Below are 19,775 nucleotides of genomic sequence, written 5' to 3' on the forward strand. Positions count from 1 at the left end.
CAAGCGATAACAACAACGACTGCAGATCTGAATGTAGACACACGTCTTCTAACCAGAACAGATGTAGGTGATGCTGAGAGAGAGCAGAGTGAGGTTTAGAGAGACCAGAGCAGAGCAGACAGACAAGCCTGTGGTGAGAGGCAGAGCAGACTGGGAAAATAAGTCACTGGGCTGGAAAATCCTTTGTGGATGGGGGAGCGACCAGCTAGACTGGAGGTCAACACGTGATTATACACAGAAGTAAATCACTTTTTATATGGAACAGATGTGGGCAGAGGGACATGTGGTGATAGAAACACCAAGCACACACCAAATGGGATTTTACTTTGTCTCCCAAAATGGGAGTTGCTTTGCAAAAGGAAGAATAAACCATAGTGGGCTTCTTTTTTTAAAAGTCTTTACAAATAGGTTTCAAAAGTACAGGGTTTCTCCTAAAGGAATGCTGTCAGCCACCCATCTCATACATATGTCTCATGATTATAGAGAGTATGAACCAAATCTAGGCTAATACATGCTATGAGGCTAGGTATAATGTGGTAATATAATGTTGATTCCTGTATGGCCCAGATCGGACCGACATTCACAGTGTAGACACAATCTCTAAGAGGCCAGACCATAAATGCAGATGACAGCACAATATGGAATCCTTCCAAAAGCTTCTCTTCCACTGTGGAGCTCTGAGGGCTTTTACATAATAGCATTCTGATTACTGCCCTATAGAAAATACCAGCTCAGTGCATGATGATGCAGTACTGCTACCATACAATTTTGGGAGAGTGGCCAGTCAAACTCATCTGAAAGGGTAAACAACAGGAAGTCTGTAGTCTACAGTACATGGATGGTGGCTCAAAAGTGCGAGCGTTTACAAAAATATTTCAGTTTGTGTGTTTGTGAGAGAGACAGAGAATGAGAGAACGACAATGAAAATACACTGTGTTGAAGAATATATAGTACATCTACATGTAGCCTACACCATAAGTATATTGATTGTCAACAATATTGCTAAATATTAGAGCTCTTTTTATACCATAATCATTGCTTTTTCCGAGGATTAACTGGGAAAGAAGCTTCCTCTTGTGGTACAAAATAGGCCCAAAATAGATTACTGGCAACGGCAGTACATTGTCTGCACTAGTCATTCACTGAACTGGTGTCGTGCTTGTGCCCGTGATGTTGGTCATATAGATGTTGGTTAGTTGATTTGGTGACAACCTTTTTGGACCAAATTATCATATGGAAATAATGACCACCAACTTTACACGAGCTAGGCCTAGCCAGAGCCATATAAACAGATGGCTATGGCTCTGGCTCTGGCCCTAGCTAACCAACATTCCATTCAATAGTTCTACTGAAAAATTCGAAGAAATTATTCAGGCTATCATCTACCACATAAATGAAGCACTACATAGGCCTACATAAATAAAATTTGGAACACAAAAAACTGCCTGTTTCCCCCTGTATGTTACTAATGGTTCAGTACTTGTTGGTTTCTTTTTTCCGTAAGAAAACGCGTAAAGCCATTTTTGTGCCTTCCTTCCATGTCAAGTGACACAATATAAAACGAGGAGCTTCGAACAGCGAAATGACAGCGAATATCGACAGTTATTACATGTGGTCGACACGAGGGGACGCCAAACGAGGAAAGTCGACGGTATCGACACTGTCTCGTTGCTATATCACATTCTATGTTGACTCAGTCTTCCCAACCAAAAAGGTTGTTCAAAAGAACATTTGGGTAACAAAACATCTTGAATCTGTTATTAATAGCCTAAAAAGAAACAGACAAATTATGATGCCCAAACCACTGGAAAAAAGTGTGTATGCACTTAGTTGAGATGCATGAAATAAGGAAGGCTAGTTGAAGTAAGGAAAAAGATAGAAATGCAATGGCAATGCAGCGGTGATTTTAGAGCAGCCTTAAGGGATTAAACCGATGGCCTCCATTAATCAATGTGCAAATGAGATTAAACAATTTATCAGTGTAAATGGGGTAGACGATTCGGATTTACCGAACAGTTTCAACTCATTTTCTCTCGCTTTGACAGGTCCTAGTTATCTGGAAATGTTTCATACGTCATACTTAGAAGGTCTCTTGTAGGCCAGAATGAATGTGTCACAGTCCTGAAAAGACTGCCGGACCTGATGCCATCTGGGCGCACTTTATTGTACTGGCCAACTTAGTGAGGTCTTCACTAAACTTTTCCAGATGTGTTCCGAAATGGTTCCCCCTTCTTTTTATTAGCTGCAGGACTTGCCAAGAGGGCAGCTATCTTGTGAAATTCTCGAGTGACACTTACCTTTGGTCTCTTCTCTGGGGCTCGGGTATCAGATCATGGTTGGGAGGAGATAGTGTAGCAATGATGCAAGTAGACTGAAGTAACAATGGCTTTACTATGCAGTAGTAAAGCCAAAGTAGTAAAGTAAATTCATTTTCTCTGGTGTCTTCCAGAGTGAGGACCCATTAGCAGAGAGGATGGCCTAAGAAGAACGAGTTGTTCTCTGTGGTCTGAAGAGGGGGATGTTATTATTTGCAATCTTGCACTTTACCTGATATTTTCAGCAATTCCTTCTTGTCATCTGCAGCAGTTTGATTGAAAGAAAATGGCTGGAAATATTTAACCTACTTTGTGTCACTGACAAGTCTAAATTTAGATTAGTGTTGCATGCCAAAGTTGGCTTATTTCAAATCAGCAGCAGGGCAATCAAAATAATAAAATATTCTTCCAGGTAGACTGACAGTGTTGTAGCTGTACAAGAGTTCTCTTCTTCCTGCAAGAGAAGCACAACTTTCCAAGTATGGCTATGGTAGCATCTCTGTGGTGTTGTACAAAGAACCTGGGAGATAAAGTAATCGTATCTCTATCCTATGACAGAGAAGCAGCTGTCCATATACCTGAAGCCAGGAACACAATGGACCAAGATGGCTGGGAAAATAGGATGAACCCATTTATGTTGAAATTGACATTTCAGTCTGACTATGTAACATTTTTGGAGGAATGTGTTGACAAAGAAAGGATCAAAATAGTAAGCATTTTTGAAGCTTCGTTCGGAGCCGTGTGGTGCGGCTGGATTTGACGGGTCATTAGGCTGGACTCACCATCTAAAGACACAAAATTCCTATGTGGAAGTCAGACATATAATTATCATCTTGCTTCAGCTCCCTGCATCCCATAACACATGGTAAGTTGTTTTGTCTGGAGGGGCCAGGGCCGTAATCATAATATATATCTGGTATAAATGTCCCCACCAATAAATTGATATAAAAATATAAATAAAATATAAATGTGATGCGCTACAACTGGCAACCACGCCCGCTGTTCGAAATTATCATAAAAAATGTAATCATATTCATAACTAAACTTAAAAAGTTTTCAGGGGGGGGACCCTCAGACTCCCCAGCAGATTTCGTCCCCCCCAATGTGGACTCGATGGCTACGGCCTTAGTAAAAACCCTGCTAACGTCTTGCAGAACATGCTGCACTGCTGGTGGGCATGGAACCCCACCCTTCTGGAATTCATAGACATTACACAACTACATAACATTCACTCATCACTCGCCTATACAGCTGAAGAGTATGTAAACAAACAGTTATGAAACCCCAGCAGCAATTTTGAAAGAAAATACAAATAAAATGGAGATGTACTATATGTCAGTATTGATTATCACATCAGAGCAATTCATTCAAGTAAATCAAAAAAAATGTTGGTACATACTGTAATCCCACACACATATTGAGCATATTCTTGGTAGACCGGCAGATTCCTGGAGGTAGGGTGTTGGGACATGTTGTAACAGGTGCTTCGTACACTCTTATTCCTTATCTCAGGTCTGTTCTAATGCACTCATGTGTTAATCATCAAGAACACATCTGGTGCTTTCCTACAAGCCAATTTCCCCTCTAGCACATTTAGGGACAGATGACTTGACCATACTTGCAAGAAGGTTTCCATATGAGAGATTATTTTCATGGATTTCCTGCATGGCAGGAAATGTAAGACTGATAGTAAAGGAAATATATACAAAAAAACATGTCACAGTACAGAGCTATGAATAATACTCTCCTCAAACTATCCTAAAACCCTTGAGGTGAAGATGCAATTATTTGTTAATTTAGTTATTTTAATTTGAATTGTTTTAATTAATTTAATTTCAAATGTAGAAATTCATGTTTGATGCTTGGATGGTTTTGAGTAGCCTATGATGATCAGAGCTATTCCTTTCTCTAAACAAGCAAAGTGATTGTATTTTCCACAAATGTTGTATATAAACAAGAAGACACATCTGGGCAAGAGGAAATAAGACACGATTTTACTCTATACTCTTTAGTTCCTTGAGTTAATTTCTATTCAACTGAGTAAATTTTGCTCTACAAACCTAGGGACTTCAATATGAGTCACTGCCCTTTCTTCTGTAATATTATTTGGGATAAAAGCTCATACAATCAGTACTGAAATAGAAGACCTGTCTTCTATTTCATCATGGTATTATCTGCCCCATCGAGTAACCGGGAAGAATTTAGCCAAGGGCGTGTTCCGGAGGACTTGTATAGTACCAACACCTCCTTTCAGTTGTTGAGTGAACCTCTCTGAGATGTGTCGTGCGTAAACGTGTTCCACAGAAATGGAGTGTTTCTTAGTTGTTATCAATGTCCTTCTCATCAGTCCTGTCTATGCTGGAGTAAGTGGAATACATTGGACTTATACAGGTACATTTAAAACAAATCTTATGTGGTTTACTTACGCTTTTGAATCTAATCTATCTGCAGTCAAAAAATGGGAATGCATTACTCTGAATTTCAAACCAAATAATTGTAACTACAAAAATTAATACGAAGCAGTCTAGACTCTAGAGAGTGCACGTCAAACACGTAATATCAAGTAGTGCGTAGGCTATATGCCAAACCCATGGGGTTATATCGGAATAATTACGCACAATGTCTGTGAAGGCTGACATCCAGATACTGGGTTGAGTGAAAAGTTGACTGCATGCAAATATCTTTACCAACCACGGGACACGTCAAGGTGCTTTGGAGGTACACAAAGAACTGAAGTTTATTTTTAGTTGTTTACTTTTAGTTATCGCTACAACAAACCAAATATAATGCGTTCGATGTGTGTTTTGTGGTATGTCTGGATTGTTCAACTTTGTTTATCTGGGTTATTCCGTTTAAAGAAGGGGCACTGGACCAAGTGCACTGGGCGGACGAGTATCCTGCTTGCGGTGGCCAAAAACAATCTCCAATTGACATTCAGCGGCGGAACGTACAGTACAACCCACGTCTGCTGCAACTGGAACTCAGTGGTTATGAAGCGCAAAAAGGGAAATTTCTCATGTCCAACAATGGGCACTCAGGTAAAGAATCATATCTATATCTTATGGTGATTGTGATCAGCTCATTGTAAAAGTTTACTTTTAAGCTTTTCATCCAAACAAAATACAAATAGCCTACTGGAGCCAGTATCAAACCAATCGTCTAAACCACCACTTGAAATAGACTGTCACATACATTTAATTAGAATATTTTTGACAGTTCAAATCAGCCTGCCTTCTAGTATGGCGATCACCAAGGGTCTCCCAGACCGCTACACAGCGGTCCAGATGCACCTGCACTGGGGGGGCTGGGACATGGAGGCCAGTGGTTCTGAACACACTTTGGACGGCATTCGCTACATGGCAGAGGTAGGCATCCCAACACTAAAAACCAACTAAATTGAAGCAAACGTTTTATAGGTCTCTGTGTAACTGTTCTTGCATTGTATGGTTAGTTCTTACATCTCATAAAACAGGAGACAATTCCATATGAGAAGGAATTATACAACTGCTTTTGAAAAAAGTACCTATTAAAGATATGAAAATACTTTTGAATTGATAAACTACCAATTTTTCTTGTGAAGATAAACACTTATACGTGTGCTTTGTGGTTTCAGCTCCATATAGTCCATTACAATGCAGAGAAGTACAAGAGCTTCCACGAGGCCATAGATAAACCAGATGGACTGGCAGTTCTTGCTTTTTTCTATGAGGTGAGATACAGATACTACTGAAATTCAGGTCAGTGCAGAAATTGACCATCAAATAATGGATTATGACCAAAATATGTGTCAATCTCTATGACTTGAACCTGCAAATGACATACAAAGTGTTGGACCAATTAGCAAATGACCCAGTGCACTTCCCAATACGTGCAGTCACATTGAGTGAGATTTTGGTTACAGAGGAATGCCTTAAGGCCATTGGCAGTCTGTGGCACTTTCAGTTGTGGGAGGTCATTGCTGTAGCAGCGTAGCCAGGGGGCATGGATCCCAGCAGTGTTAATGGATCCCAGCAGTGTTAATGTGGCGCAGATAGAAGCTGGTGTGTTGCTGCTTCACAACTAACAGGGCCAGCTAAGTTTCCATCTGGGAGGTTGTTTTATCTGAACTTATTTTGTAACTTTTCCTAACACAGCCGTCTGTTCAAATATTTTAAGTTCAGCTGTTTGATGTAGTATTTTAACTATTTTGCTAACATATTTCTAGGATGGACATTTTGAGAACACTTATTACACTGATTTCATCAACAATCTGTCAAAGATCAAGTATGCAGGTGATCAGTTTTATTCTACGTCTTCTTTTCTTACCTTAATAACACAACACGTGTGTCCTGGAACACATTGATTCTCTCATCCCACATTTCTCATTTGTCTACACTTCTCTTACAGGGCAGGCCATGAATATATCTTCCATAAATGTCCGATCCATGTTGCCTGAGAACCTGAACCATTACTTCAGGTACCACGGCTCACTGACCACTCCCCCCTGTGATGAAAGCATTCTATGGACTGTGTTTGACACACCCATCACCCTCTCCCATAATCAGGTAAACATGTAGTCTTCATTTTAGAGAGATTAATAATAAAAAACTAAAATAATATTGCAGTTGTCTGCCTCAACATCATTTCATGTAGAAAAAACTATTACGGAGTAGATATAGTAAATATTAGCTTTTTTTTTTCTTTAGATCAGGAAGTTGGAGAGTACTCTGATGGACCACGAGAACAAGACTATATGGAATGACTACCGCATGGCTCAGCCCCTCAATGACCGTGTGGTGGAATCCTCCTTCCTGCCTCGCCTGGGCAAAGGCAGTATGTACACCTGGAAGGGATTGATAATAATAATAATAATACAGTATTATTATCACTTCAATCACACTGCATCTGCCCTTTGTAACTCAACTAATTACAACAGATTCCTACTACGAATTAACAAGCAAATATCTAGCCCTTGAAGTTAACGGACTTATCATGGGTCCTATGTGACTTCAAATAGACATGTATATCTTAGACTGTGTTTCTACCTCTGAATTTAGCCTTCTGTCGTCAAGAAGAAATTGAGTCAAAGCTCCTAAAGATTGAGGGTCTCATCTCTTCACTAGGAAGGCAGATGGAATCAAGTAAGTGGAACACTTTCACCCCCTTAATAACATGACATGATTGAACTTGTTTATATGGTAGATACAAATGACTAAATGACTAAAATTTAAATACAGCACATCAGATGCTATTTGTTTTTGCTAACTTGTCTTCTCTTGTACAATTAGTTGGGGAAACACGGTCCTCCAAAAATGGTGAGTATACCCAGTGTAGGATAAGTGATAGGTATTGCTTTGATTTTTATTGAAATAAATATATTTATTAGAAGAACATTCAAATACATAATATTATCCGTTTTTATTTATACTGCAATGCTGTAGTTAGTTAGTAGTTTAGGTCCCTAACCCTTGTCGCCTGTTTTTAGAGCCCCGGGCCCTGTCTCCGCTAGTGCTCCATTTCCCAGAAAGGAATACTGCCAGCTATGCCTTGGCCCACTTAAAGCACCCCATGAGCCTAAACTCCTTCACTGCATGCATGCATGTCCGCACACACCCCAATGGCTTGCACACCGTCCTTTCCTACTCCCGCGACAACAATGACAATGAGCTAACTATAACCTTGGGTTTTGAGGTTGGGTTGTGGATTGGCAACGAGTTTGTCAACCTGCCACACAGCTTCCATTCACAAGACTGGGCCAACTACTGCATCACCTGGTCCTCCCACTCCGGAGGGGCAGAGCTCTGGATTAATGGACTGGAAGGGGAGGAGCAGTATCTGAGGGGAGGGTACACGATAAGCCCCGGGGGGGTGTTCATCCTGGGGAAGGACCAAGATGGCTTCCTGGGCATTTCTGACTCCGATGCCTTTGTGGGACAGATGACGGACGTGAATGTGTGGGACTACGTGCTCAGTCGGGCAGAGATAAAGGAGCAGATGTTGTGTGGGAATTCCACAATGAGGGGCAATGCCTTCAGCTGGGGAGTGACCCAGCTCAGCTTGTATGGAGGGGTGCAGTTGCAGATCGACCACAGGTGCACCTAACTTCACACCACAAGATCATGGTGTTGAGTCACATCACCAGATCCACAAGCTTTGCACTATCAACACAACACAGAGCTGTGAGAGTTGTGGTTATGGGTGGAGGCAATATCAAATCAACACTTTGATGATCATTAAAAACACAAATCTCTCTGACATATGTTGTTAATTTTTGTTATGATTATAGAAGTGTAACACAGGGAGTGGGCTTACAACAGTATCAGCCCTTTATTATAAACATATCTTTTCATCCTCAATAAACTTCTGAAATACTTGGATATGCATCTTGTTCATTTATTTTATTACATCTGAGATATACTGTCAATAAGTTCAAAGTTCTGTGTCTGGTTCCAGAGGAAAAGGGACAAAGCTTAAAAAGTTATTAAACTTATTTAGTCAAATACGGTGACAGTAGATTATTCTTGCTCTTTCCAATTCAATACTCACCACATCTCTCTCAGAAGGTAGAGCCAATCTCTACTTCCTTCAGACATCCTGTCGCATTGGTAGGACTGTTTTCATCGCCCAGCCTGATCTCTACCTTGTTTCTCTTGGCAAACATTTGGCTAATCTCCAGGAAGGTGTTGTTTTTGGTCTCTGGGAGCACCAGCCAGGTGTAGATCAGGGTAACCAGGCAGATCACAGAGAAGATTAGGAAACTGTATGGTCCTAGTCCTTTCTGCAGGACCAAGGTTAAAAGAGGGAAAACATGAGAAATATGTTTAATCTTCTTTATTTGTTTGTCTTGACCAAATGTTAACTGTTTAGGTCTCTTTTTGTAAAGGCTAAACAAAAATGAGCACAGAACAACATAGGCCTTTTCACTGGCTGGTTGCAGATTTGAATCCCCTCCACTCCCTTTCCACCACTACCCCCACTGTTACATTACCTTGGAAAAGTGCATTAGATAAATTCATGCACTATTATTTATATTGTGGGAATACAGACAGACATACCTCCATGAAAGGGAACACCAGTCCTACAGTGAAGTTGGACAACCAGTGTACAGATCCTGCCACCATGAACGCAGCTGACCTGGAGGACTGCCTGAACATCTCTGTGGTCACCACAACTGGAATGGGACCTGCAAACCACATGTGGTGAACCTCACCCCACAATTCCTGGCCCTGACATCAGCGGACTGCATCAGAGTAAAGCTATGACACAGCAGTTGGCCTTCTCAAGAAGTAAACACACATCATCACTTAACTAATCTCATGCATTAGTACATCCAAACAACACATGACAAACCGAGCTCCGAGTTACAATCATGATAAATAAACAAGCCTGTAGGAGCCTTACTTACTTGGGCCAATGGCATGTCCAATGACGTACAAAATGACACAGGCTATGCTGATGTGGGGAATCCAATCCACACTGTCCTGTCAACACAGCAGAGCAGCTGGTGTTGTTCATTGGCCAGTGAGTGTGTCATGATCATAACAACTTCCACTTTCAGATACAGAAAAGGAAAAACATACAGGAGATCTACACCAACGCTCTTAAGAGTTCAAGTCCCTGCTGACTAGTGTTGGAACAAGGGGCATTTAACAGGGTGGGTCAGGTATGGATGTGCAGTGCAAGGGTCGGGCCAGGAAATCAGGTATATAATACTGTATATATGCTATATAATATGCAGTTTGCTTTTTACATCTTTGTATACTTTATGTATATTATTTCTTCTTTTTTGATGATGTATACCTGTACCTGGAGTCTGAGAGCCACGGTCAGGACAACACAGGCTCCACAGCAGATCCCGAAGCCAATGAGGAGGAGCAGCTTTCTCCCTGAAGCCTCCACAATGAACACCTGAGGACCAAACAGCTACTTTAGGGGCCAAGTCCTGGGAGTCCCTCAATGTTATCTCAAAACAGCAATCAAGAGTAAGTATAGCTGTGCCGACTTTTTGAGACATTTGATGCAGGTAAATAGTGTGCACAGTACAGGGGATACTTACCGCAGTTATGGTCATAAAAACATTACCAGCCCCAGTTTCATACTGGATGTGATTTTACTTGACATCTGTTGAGCAAATACAATACAATCATACCATACAATACCATACAGCCAATACCATACAATCTGCTAGTAGTAGATCTGAGGAAACAAATGTTTGTATGGATATCTATTATCTAATTCACATATTTATTTACAATCTTAAAGACTTGACTTGAACAACTGGCCTGCTTAGTGTGTGGAAAGGGAGTGAACCCTGGAGCCTCACCGATCGGCACAGGTCTGACGCCTCGCAGCTAAACATCTTCCCATAGTCCTCCTCTTCTTCCTGTGTCCTTCTCTCCATCTCGGGTCTCTTGACACGCTCGTTCGCCTCCCGAAAAGGGGGTTTCCCCGCAGTCATCTCGTACACAAGACAACCCAGGCCCCACCAATCAGGACTCATCCCATAATGCTCGTTTGCAATCACCTCTGGAGCTGAGGGTAAAAGCCAAGTCACTTCAAGGGGAAAGTAAAACTCGTCTCACTGTTTTACGACTCAGAGATGAAAAAAAGAAAAGGGAGAGACAGTTGTAAGGAAGCACTTTTTCGGTTTATCTGAAAACATACCCATGTAGCCCACGGTGCCTACACGGCCTTGTGCCAGTTCCCCCCCTGACAGTTTCAGTGCCAGACCCAGATCAGAGATACGGATGTGTCCTGGGAGTAGATAAGAACAGGATAAACAGCTCAGACAAACGTGTATCATATTACTATATATCATGTACTAAATCGATTCCTGATGTATCCGTCAATCATAGGGTCTCATGTTGTTTTCATGATTCACTCCACGGACGTCTCACTAAATGTGCCCTCAGTTGAAAACATCAGGCAAAACATAAGCATTTACAACAACAAAAGCAAAGTGGTTGCTAAACTAAAAGGTTCAAATTAATTTCACTTGTCTTCACATGCTTCAACCTTCCCTTACACGTTGCCAATAGTCTTAGATGGCAGTTGATAACTAATCATTATGAACTTCCTCAAAGTTATTTTTACTTGTAATGATAAGAGGTCCAAACCAGATTTATTTCCTCCTACCATGAAGTAGAACATAGCGTCACTGTTAATTAAGTTGACATGAGAACAAAGGAGGGAGGGGAGGGTGGGGGTACACATACCATTGTCATCCAATAGAATGTTCTCTGGTTTCATATCCCTGTAACATAGTTTTAGTAGAAATCAAAAAGTGGTAGGTGTGTATTACAAATACTGTACAGGACAGTGAACTGTTAAGTACTTCAATAAAAAGGTACTCTGTTCTTAAAATATTTTTAAACCCAAAAAGAGTACTTTTTAGTACAATGATGCCAAACCTACTTTTGCCAACATGATTAAGATAAACAAGATGTGCTAAACAAAAGGTTTTACACTCATACCCGAGATGGCCTGCCTTCTGCGCCTTATCTTTAAATGTATACTGTACAGATAGAAAAGTCATCTTGTGTCTTAATATAATCTGTGTTGTGTGTTGCCTGTGAAGTACACCTTATCAATGATGATAAGCAGATGACACACTGACCTGTAGACAATGTCGTTCTGATGCAAGTGATGCAGACCGCAGCAGACCTGTGCTGCGTAGAACTGCACCCTCTCTGAACTGAGCCCTGGAGAGCCCATGTTGTAGATGTGGAACTTAAGATCTCCTCCATCCATCAAGGTCAGCACCAGACAGAGGGAGTGCTTTGTTTCATAGGTATAAGCCAGACTCACCTACAAGGGGTGCAGACACACACTTGGGTAAGTGCACACATATGCACAAGGGTGATCTGTTATTTTGACGGAACGGTACACACCAAGTGAGGGAAAACGAGGGTTACAGAGAGAGAGCAAAAGCCAGAGAAAAAAAACAGTAGTTTGAGAAACACAACCACAAATCTGCTGTCAATCATCTCCAGTAACTGCTTCTCGTTGTGCGCCAGAGTTTCTCCTTTGCGTTTCTTCATGTGGGTCTTCTCCAGCTTCTTGCACGCATACATCTTCCCAGTCGCACGCACCTGACACGCCCATACCTGGGAGACATGGGGAGATGGGGGGCTAATGTAGTGCTTCAGACGATGAGGTGTTTGATGGTTATTAATGTGCCATAAGACATACACTGATGAGGTTGAGGATTTAACAGATGACTGCATCACAGCTATGATGATGATGTACTGTTTTAGTTAATAATTTCTTAAGATTCCATTGTGGCTTTACCTCTCCGAAGCCTCCCTTCCCCAACAGCCTGTACTGTCTGAATGAATACTTTGTAACAGGCTGCCTGTAAGTGGGAAGTTAGAGAGAGAACACAGATTGACTGAAAATTGAAGATATCACAAGATGCCTCCTGTCTGGAAGATGGCATAAAATCTTAAACACAAGTTTATTTCAAAAAGGTCTTGCTGGTTTAACAAAAAAAACATTGTAATCCCTAATGAAGTCACTTACACCACAAAATGATGTGTCTAATCTATTAAAAGACTAGATGACTACATCTCTCACTATACAAGCATGCAGGTGTACAGAGATCGACCTGGGAATTCACAGTACACACTGACCTCTCTACCATCTTCCACTGCAGAAAACGTTCAAAGTACATGCTTTGCTGATACTGAAAAAAGGGGTATCCTCTCAGGCACTCATGCAGGGCACTGTTGCAATGTAAAACACAGAGAAAAGTGAGCACACTCACACACAAGGATACTCACACAATCCCATCCAAACACACTGATGTAAATATGTTAGTTCACATACTGTACACTCACACCCACATCAAAAATGCAACTTAAACTCACTTTCTGCACTCAGTGAAGGCTTCATTACAAGGAAGAACCTCCAAATTATCCCTGCACTTTTTTCCATGGCTCACTACCAACTGCACACAGTAAGAGGACTACAACACAGAGATAAACACACACAATGAAGCAAGTGCCCACAAAATAAATAAGAAATAAATTATACAAATGAAAAAAAATTGCATTTGAAAAAGTATACGCTTATAACACAACATGTAATTATGTCCCTATTAAAAGAAAAACAGTTTTTTATGTTCCATAACATATTTCCCAATATGCCCTTTGCCAATGACTAGGCTGTGCCTTGGTTATATACTGGAAATACTCACAACATCGACCTCTGACATATGCTGGCCCATATTCAAGGCTGTCTCAGAAAGTATTTGAACAATGGAAACCATTGCTGGCAGGTTGCTGCTTTCTGCAGAGCATGTTAAGTGTTGTTCAAAAATATCTCTCTCTCACACACTCCCTCCCTCTCTCCCTTCCTGGCTTCCTAAGAAGGGAGACCTGCTGTGTATCAGTCTCACCTCTCTTGGCGGTCCTCTCATCCCCCCTCTGGATGAGCAAGTACCTGGGGCTCTCAGGGAAGAACGACAGGAGCAGCAGCTCTACCAGGGCAGGGATGCCTGTCAGGCCCAGCATCAAAGGCCAGCCTGGGGGAAAGAATACCCCCACACACACACCCAGACACACCCAAATACATAACATAGAATATATAATTATTTACAGTCCTGTACAATAACTGGACTCAACCTGCAGTACCAATAGGACTGTACAATATGTGACTCAACCAGCCATTCAGGCACAGACAAGCCTGATTGCGGGGGTCGAGGCATGTTTGTACTTGTGCTGTTTCCCAGGATGTTTCTGATGCCCAGAACCTGGGCGCTGAGGATGCCTACGGTGATGAAGAGCTGGGGCACGATGCCAATCGCACCCTGCATGTTCATCACAGAGCTCTCCCAGGTACATGGGGAAAACGTTGGATGACAGCCCTGTGAATGGCATCCTGAGATATTATATTACTGACAGTTTGAATTAATCTTGTATGCCTCACATGGGGTGTACAACAAAAGGGAGTTATATGTGGCTTACGTGGAGTTGTGTTGTGAAGCTGTGTAAATACAGTTAGGTTGTCAAAAGTACTTGGAGAGTCAGATGGCTGAGCAGTGAAGGAGTCGGGCTAGTAATCTTAAGGTTACCAGTTCGATTCCCGGCCGTGTAAAATGACGTTGTGTGGGCAAGGCACTTCACCCTACTTGCTTCAGGGGGAATGTCCCTGTACTTACTGTAAGTCGCTCTGGATAAGGACGTCTACTAAATGTAAATGTACTTGAATTCTGATTCTTCATGACTCTAATCTCAACATCTAATATCAACTAGATATGAACTAGTGATTGCATTATAGAACTTGCATTATCATTGTTGTGTAAGTGCATGCACACCTCTTGCGAAACACTATAATAATTCGCTATATTTGTTTTAAATGATTACACTTTCAAATGTGCCTTACTTTTATACAAGCAAACTAAATCAATCAAATGGTATTGCACCCTCTGCTGGACACACTGGTTCACTGTATATTGGCAATGGACAATACACTAATCCTAGCTGTAGTATGACCCAAACATGTCCTGAAGATGGAGCCATATATGTACTTATTTACCAACCACATAATTACTACATAAACACTATCTCATTGCAAAGACATGATTCCACTGCAGGTTATGAAATACTACTCACTCTGTACTTGTACTTTTTTTTCTAGTCATTGACAGCGGCACCTGATTGTCAAGCTTTTTTGTACTTTCCTCACCAATGGAATTGCTTGGTACAGCATACATGGAAGATTGCATGATTGAACAATTATTAAGGGCCAGCCTCATATTAGTTTGTGAAAAACACTCACCTTCTCCCAATAGACAAGTTGTATGTTTTGAACCATAACCTTTAGCAACTTTCAGAGGGTAACACATTTTAGCTCAGTATGTAAAGAGTGCTCTCAGTTGTGAATAGGGGCCCTCCATTACTGTGGCTGGTGAATAGTTACCTGAACTACCTAGTAGTAATGGCTACTTTTTACTTTAACCCATACTTCTTTACTTTAACTTGAGGGAAAAAGTGTAGTCAGTACTTCAACTTTTACCAGTCTTTTTAAACATGAATATATGTACTCACTTGAGTGAAGGATGTGTGTACTTTTGCCATCACTGCAAATTTCTCCAATCATGTGCCAGGGGCGTCGCCAGTCATTTTTTTCCGAGGCTGTAGCCCCGAACCTTTACAGTGTAGTCCCGACTGTCATTTTAATTTCTCGACAAAACAAAAACGCTGTGTGTGATGTGTGAGTTTTCGTAACATGCTGTAACAGTCTGTCAAAATAAATTAAGTGTCTCTAGCATGTCAGTGAACGTCTCTAGCTTTTGAAATTGAAACATTTTGAAATTGCCTTGATATTGCTGTTGATATAATCAGATTTGGCACCTACAGTCATGATACCGTAAGTCATGAGTCTAACGTAATGTTTATATTACATAAAGCTCAAAAAACTAATTAATGCAATAATTTTCGCATTCTATGTGTAGGCTTTGTCCCTATCTGAGATTAAATTAAGAACAGGCTACTCTAGGTCAGATGTTAGGATTGGCCTAAGCCCCGAATGTTAACAATGTCTGGCTACGGCCCTGTCATGAACCAACACTATGGATTAACTCCTTGGTCGAAATAGACTACAAAGACCCTGGCCTGCAGGGCTTCCAAATCGCACGGATTCGCCGTGAGACTCACGCATTTCAACAAGATCACACGCTCTCACGCAACCCCTTGTATTCCTCATGCTGGGAAGACAGTGGCGTGTCCAGACTTTTTTGACTGGGGTTGCCCAAGCGGGTCACTGACTTATGCAGGGGTGGCATGAAGTACAGACACACACACCACATCTGAATAGCATGCATTTTTTTTTATCTGTCTCCACTACCCATTACTAGCATTACAGTGTCTTAATTCTAGATTTTTTTTAAAGATAGACCTACTAATCACAACACAACAGAGTGGCACCATAAAAATGTTATATAAATCCGCCATACTGTATTTAAAGAAATTGTACTTCAAATAGTAGGCTACATACCAAAAAAAACACATTCAAAAGGTTGTCATCAGAATAATAATAAAATCTGCCTTATTTTTAGTATGCTAGGTAATATGTTACCCAACCCATATGACAAAAACAAAAGAATAAGTATTGCACTTTTACACATATGAATGCAGTATATAAAATATTTTTGAAAGAAAGTTTAGAAAAAACAGTTTCAAAGGGTTTCCCCAAAAAGTTTGTAAATCTTTTCTTCAAAACTTTTTTTTACACATCTGGACCTGATAACTGTCGTCAGAATATGTCAATAAGGGATAACTTCTCCCGCTATATAAAATTAATGGACGAGGCACAGGCATACAGTTTTCAGAAACGAGCTGCATTGTGTTGTTAAACCGTCGCTCATTTTCAGCAATCTAGACACTCAACGGTTAGAGAGTCAATGGTAAATGAATTGTGAATAGCTTACATTGGCCGAGAATGTAATTTAAATTTTTTATTAAAGCTAGTAGCTAGCAAGCTATTGTCCCCAGTGCCCTGTCAGCGCATTTCTGCCTTTAGAAAAATTATAGATCAAACTTATAGCCTACATACTAACACTTTATAGTTTACAGTTTATAGAGAGAACCATCTCTCTATGGCTCTGTATTTAACATAGGCTAATGAAAAGCATGGCACAAAGAAATATAGGCCTAGGACTAGGTTAGGCTACTCGTAAGGCACAAGAATAGGCTAATACTTGTCAGCGTCTGATAGATCATACAGCCTACTTAATATACATGTTGGGAATAGGCTATTGTAACAAAAGGGGACCAGGGCCCCATCCTGGTCCCCTGCTTGGCTACTTGTACCCAGAGACAGCAAGAAGCCATCTGCCACTCCAGTTTAAGCCCTGCTCTACCCACGCTGGGTTGATCTTTGGATTTGTGTGTAATCTCGTCAACAGATCAGTGCTGGTGGGACTGTGCAAAGCCAGTTCATGCCAGCGAGGCACTAATGGGATTTAATGGGATTGACCACTACGACTAGATGGTTTGCCATGAATAGCTTGCCATATTCTGCTTGAAAGTATTTAGGGATTTGGGTCTCAAGAAAACTGCCACAGGCAATTAGAGTTGCTTCTTTTCGGCAGAGTGACGTAGATGTTGGGACTGAGTCTGAGGCCAGAGCAGAGTTCAGATAGTGATCTGAAAAGGAGAGAAGCTGTAGGCTAAAATGGGGAGTGTTGACTGCGAGATGTCCTGCCTAGAGTTAATTTACAGCCAACGTGTGTGCAAAATATATTTAGACAATACTGAGGTCTTCTGAGGATAACATATACAACACAGACATAGAGAATGTTATGCATGACAGTCAATGGCCCAACACATAGTTAAGATAAATAACATCACGAAGTGGAATCTACAAGTTTGGGTATGCTTGTCTCTCATAGTAGTTAAGTGAAATTTGTCAAACAATAATATGATTGTCGTCCATGTAGTTCTGCAACCATGAATATGTATTATATATTGTATCCTAATGTATTCAAATGTATTCATGTTCCACTCTCTTGTTGGGTTAGGTTACCTGTAAGTCTTCGACATATCCTATGAGCCTATTTGATCCTGACGTCATTGTGGCCTCATCTGTGACTGACTGGCTGAGCTATTCCTGAAAAGCTTATAATGCCAGAGAAACAGTTACAATCTATAATGTAGACAAAGAGAAAATAGAATTTCCATTCATTTACAAAGAAATACTCAAAGAACAAATGAACAACCCAGCAAACAGAATAAGGAAAGTACTGTAGGTATGGAATAGTAGATTGTGAAAAGGGATACAGTCATACCGAGACATTCGGTCAAACTGAAGGCTCACATTCTGTATGAACTGTACTTCAATTAAACTGTTAGCTACAAAAAGATGAAGAGTACCTCTGTTAAATTAAGACAAAGTAGTCTGTTATGATAGTAACCATAATCTCAGTTCCAGGGAAAACTGTTACCATCGAGTGCAAAAAATGCTAACAGATTTTTCAGTTATTATCCTCAGAACAAGTTATTCACCCCCAAGTGGCCAGCCAGTTATGCCAAGAGTATTTAATAATTATATTATCGAGCATCTTCATTAGAAGATTCTCCTATAGATGGCTAATCAAGCAGAAAGTGATCTACTATTTACTCACCTTTCAAAGTACATAAGTGTCTTCTATAACTGGGATTATTTTCCATCACATTCCTTTGTTGATTTGTTGTGACAAATGTCAAAACCACAATAGCTCAGTTTTTATTGATAAAGGTACAATAAATAATAACAAATAAATTGGCAAACTCCCTCTGCATAAATAGTTAAACAGTATACACAAAAACGTTGCCAAATTACTTGTATTTTTTGCGTGCCTTGAAAAAGCAACAGAAGGTGGTATTTTTTTGGCCAACATGCAATGCTCCATTTCACACTAATCAACTGTGCCACAGCACATCACTTGAAGAAAAGTACCCCTATCATGTGAAGTATAATGGCAACAGCATCATTAGTGTTTTGTTTCTAACCCAGCAAGGACTCGGGTTTCTGCCAGGATAAAAGGGTTAACTAAGTACAAAAACATTCTATAATAAAACCTGTGCAGAAGGCAACCTGAGGCTGTCAAGACGAACATTTGTTAAAAGTATTTTTAAGTGGGTGTAGATTTTTTTAATAGGCATTATACATGCACAATAAATGTAAAGCATGCAGTGCCATGTGCTCAATTATGTAGGTCAGTGCATTCTGGGTCATCTCATCCAAAACACATTATAGTCCAGGACGATTAGTCAGACAAACAGGGTTGCAAATACTCCTGTGTAGAAGCCCAGTAACCTCTGGAGCCCATGAGCCTATGTCGCTCATGACGCTGAGATCAACTTCATGGGCATCATCACTTTTACATAACTAGTCTGTCTTCACATATTCTTAAAAACTATATGCAGATGAGTTATTATGTAATGTATGCCAGAGTCAATAGCAAAGGTTTGACCTTGATTTACTCACTTTCCCATTCAAATATCAACTAAAGAAATGTCAGGACACAGTGCAGCTACTTTTTTTAGTATGCCCACACCACCTGGGCTTCTTAACCATAATAAGTTTAGGAGACCTTAATTCTTCCTTAATCCAGACCTTAATCCATGGGTAATCATGTGATATATAAATATATATAAATGCTGACATGTATTGATATTGTGGTCATTTGGGGTCTACTACATGGTGTCCAATACAACAGATCAAATTAAGACAAAAATGGGTGTGTCTTCTTTTCCTTTTTTACAACCTTCTCTTATGCTCTTATTACCCTAATTGGAATGGCTAGCCAACCAGGAAAGGGCACTGAAATCCCCAAGCTAAGACATAGGGGTTTAAGGAGGGGGGAATTAGAGAGAGCATCCTGCATCTGAACAAAGACCGGACACTACTACGTCTTTACCCTTAAGAAGTGACTACCTGATCATCTTAGTGTGTGAGAATTTGAAGACACCAAGAACGCGGAAGCACCTCCTGAAA

The 19,775-nt window shown here is 40.7% G+C and overlaps 3 protein-coding genes and 1 long non-coding RNA gene across 5 annotated transcripts; 1 reads left to right on the forward strand and 3 right to left on the reverse strand.

Annotated features, from left to right (window-relative positions):
• The first annotated feature begins 4,552 nt into the window (after nucleotides 1–4,552).
• On the forward strand, nucleotides 4,553–8,671 carry LOC134019239 (carbonic anhydrase 6-like). 2 transcript variants are annotated; one of them, XM_062459925.1, is made up of 10 exons: nucleotides 4,553–4,706; nucleotides 5,174–5,353; nucleotides 5,532–5,680; nucleotides 5,929–6,024; nucleotides 6,520–6,586; nucleotides 6,702–6,859; nucleotides 7,001–7,127; nucleotides 7,352–7,435; nucleotides 7,583–7,609; nucleotides 7,780–8,671. In XM_062459925.1, exons 1-10 carry the CDS (start codon nucleotides 4,622–4,624, stop codon nucleotides 8,394–8,396), a joined length of 1,590 nt encoding a protein of 529 aa, XP_062315909.1. In that variant the 5' UTR covers nucleotides 4,553–4,621; the 3' UTR covers nucleotides 8,397–8,671. The 2 variants fall into 2 exon arrangements, with proteins under 2 accessions (XP_062315909.1, XP_062315910.1); XM_062459926.1 differs by lacking the exon at nucleotides 4,553–4,706 and adding an exon at nucleotides 4,928–5,033.
• A 114-nt stretch (nucleotides 8,672–8,785) lies between these two features.
• Nucleotides 8,786–9,490, reverse strand: LOC134019572 (solute carrier family 2, facilitated glucose transporter member 5). The gene is made up of 2 exons (XM_062460535.1): nucleotides 9,350–9,490; nucleotides 8,786–9,072 (listed from the first exon to the last, which is right to left on the reverse strand). Exons 1-2 carry the CDS (start codon nucleotides 9,488–9,490, stop codon nucleotides 8,851–8,853), a joined length of 363 nt encoding a protein of 120 aa, XP_062316519.1. The 3' UTR covers nucleotides 8,786–8,850.
• A 227-nt stretch (nucleotides 9,491–9,717) lies between these two features.
• LOC134018292 (uncharacterized) lies at nucleotides 9,718–10,416 on the reverse strand. The gene is made up of 3 exons (XR_009929910.1): nucleotides 10,351–10,416; nucleotides 10,101–10,202; nucleotides 9,718–9,795 (listed from the first exon to the last, which is right to left on the reverse strand). It is a non-coding gene; the product is annotated as an uncharacterized LOC134018292 (long non-coding RNA).
• Nucleotides 10,417–10,542: 126 nt separating this feature from the next.
• Nucleotides 10,543–13,318, reverse strand: LOC134019573 (G protein-coupled receptor kinase 5-like). The gene is made up of 8 exons (XM_062460536.1): nucleotides 13,163–13,318; nucleotides 12,926–13,018; nucleotides 12,585–12,648; nucleotides 12,260–12,400; nucleotides 11,911–12,101; nucleotides 11,510–11,547; nucleotides 10,959–11,048; nucleotides 10,543–10,826 (listed from the first exon to the last, which is right to left on the reverse strand). The coding sequence occupies exons 2-8, from the start codon at nucleotides 12,964–12,966 to the stop codon at nucleotides 10,543–10,545; spliced, it is 849 nt and encodes a 282-aa protein (XP_062316520.1). The 5' UTR covers nucleotides 12,967–13,018; nucleotides 13,163–13,318.
• Nucleotides 13,319–19,775: the final 6,457 nt, after the last annotated feature.

Source organism: Osmerus eperlanus, chromosome 4 (genome assembly GCF_963692335.1).
Source record: "Osmerus eperlanus chromosome 4, fOsmEpe2.1, whole genome shotgun sequence".
NCBI lineage: Eukaryota > Metazoa > Chordata > Actinopteri > Osmeriformes > Osmeridae > Osmerus > Osmerus eperlanus.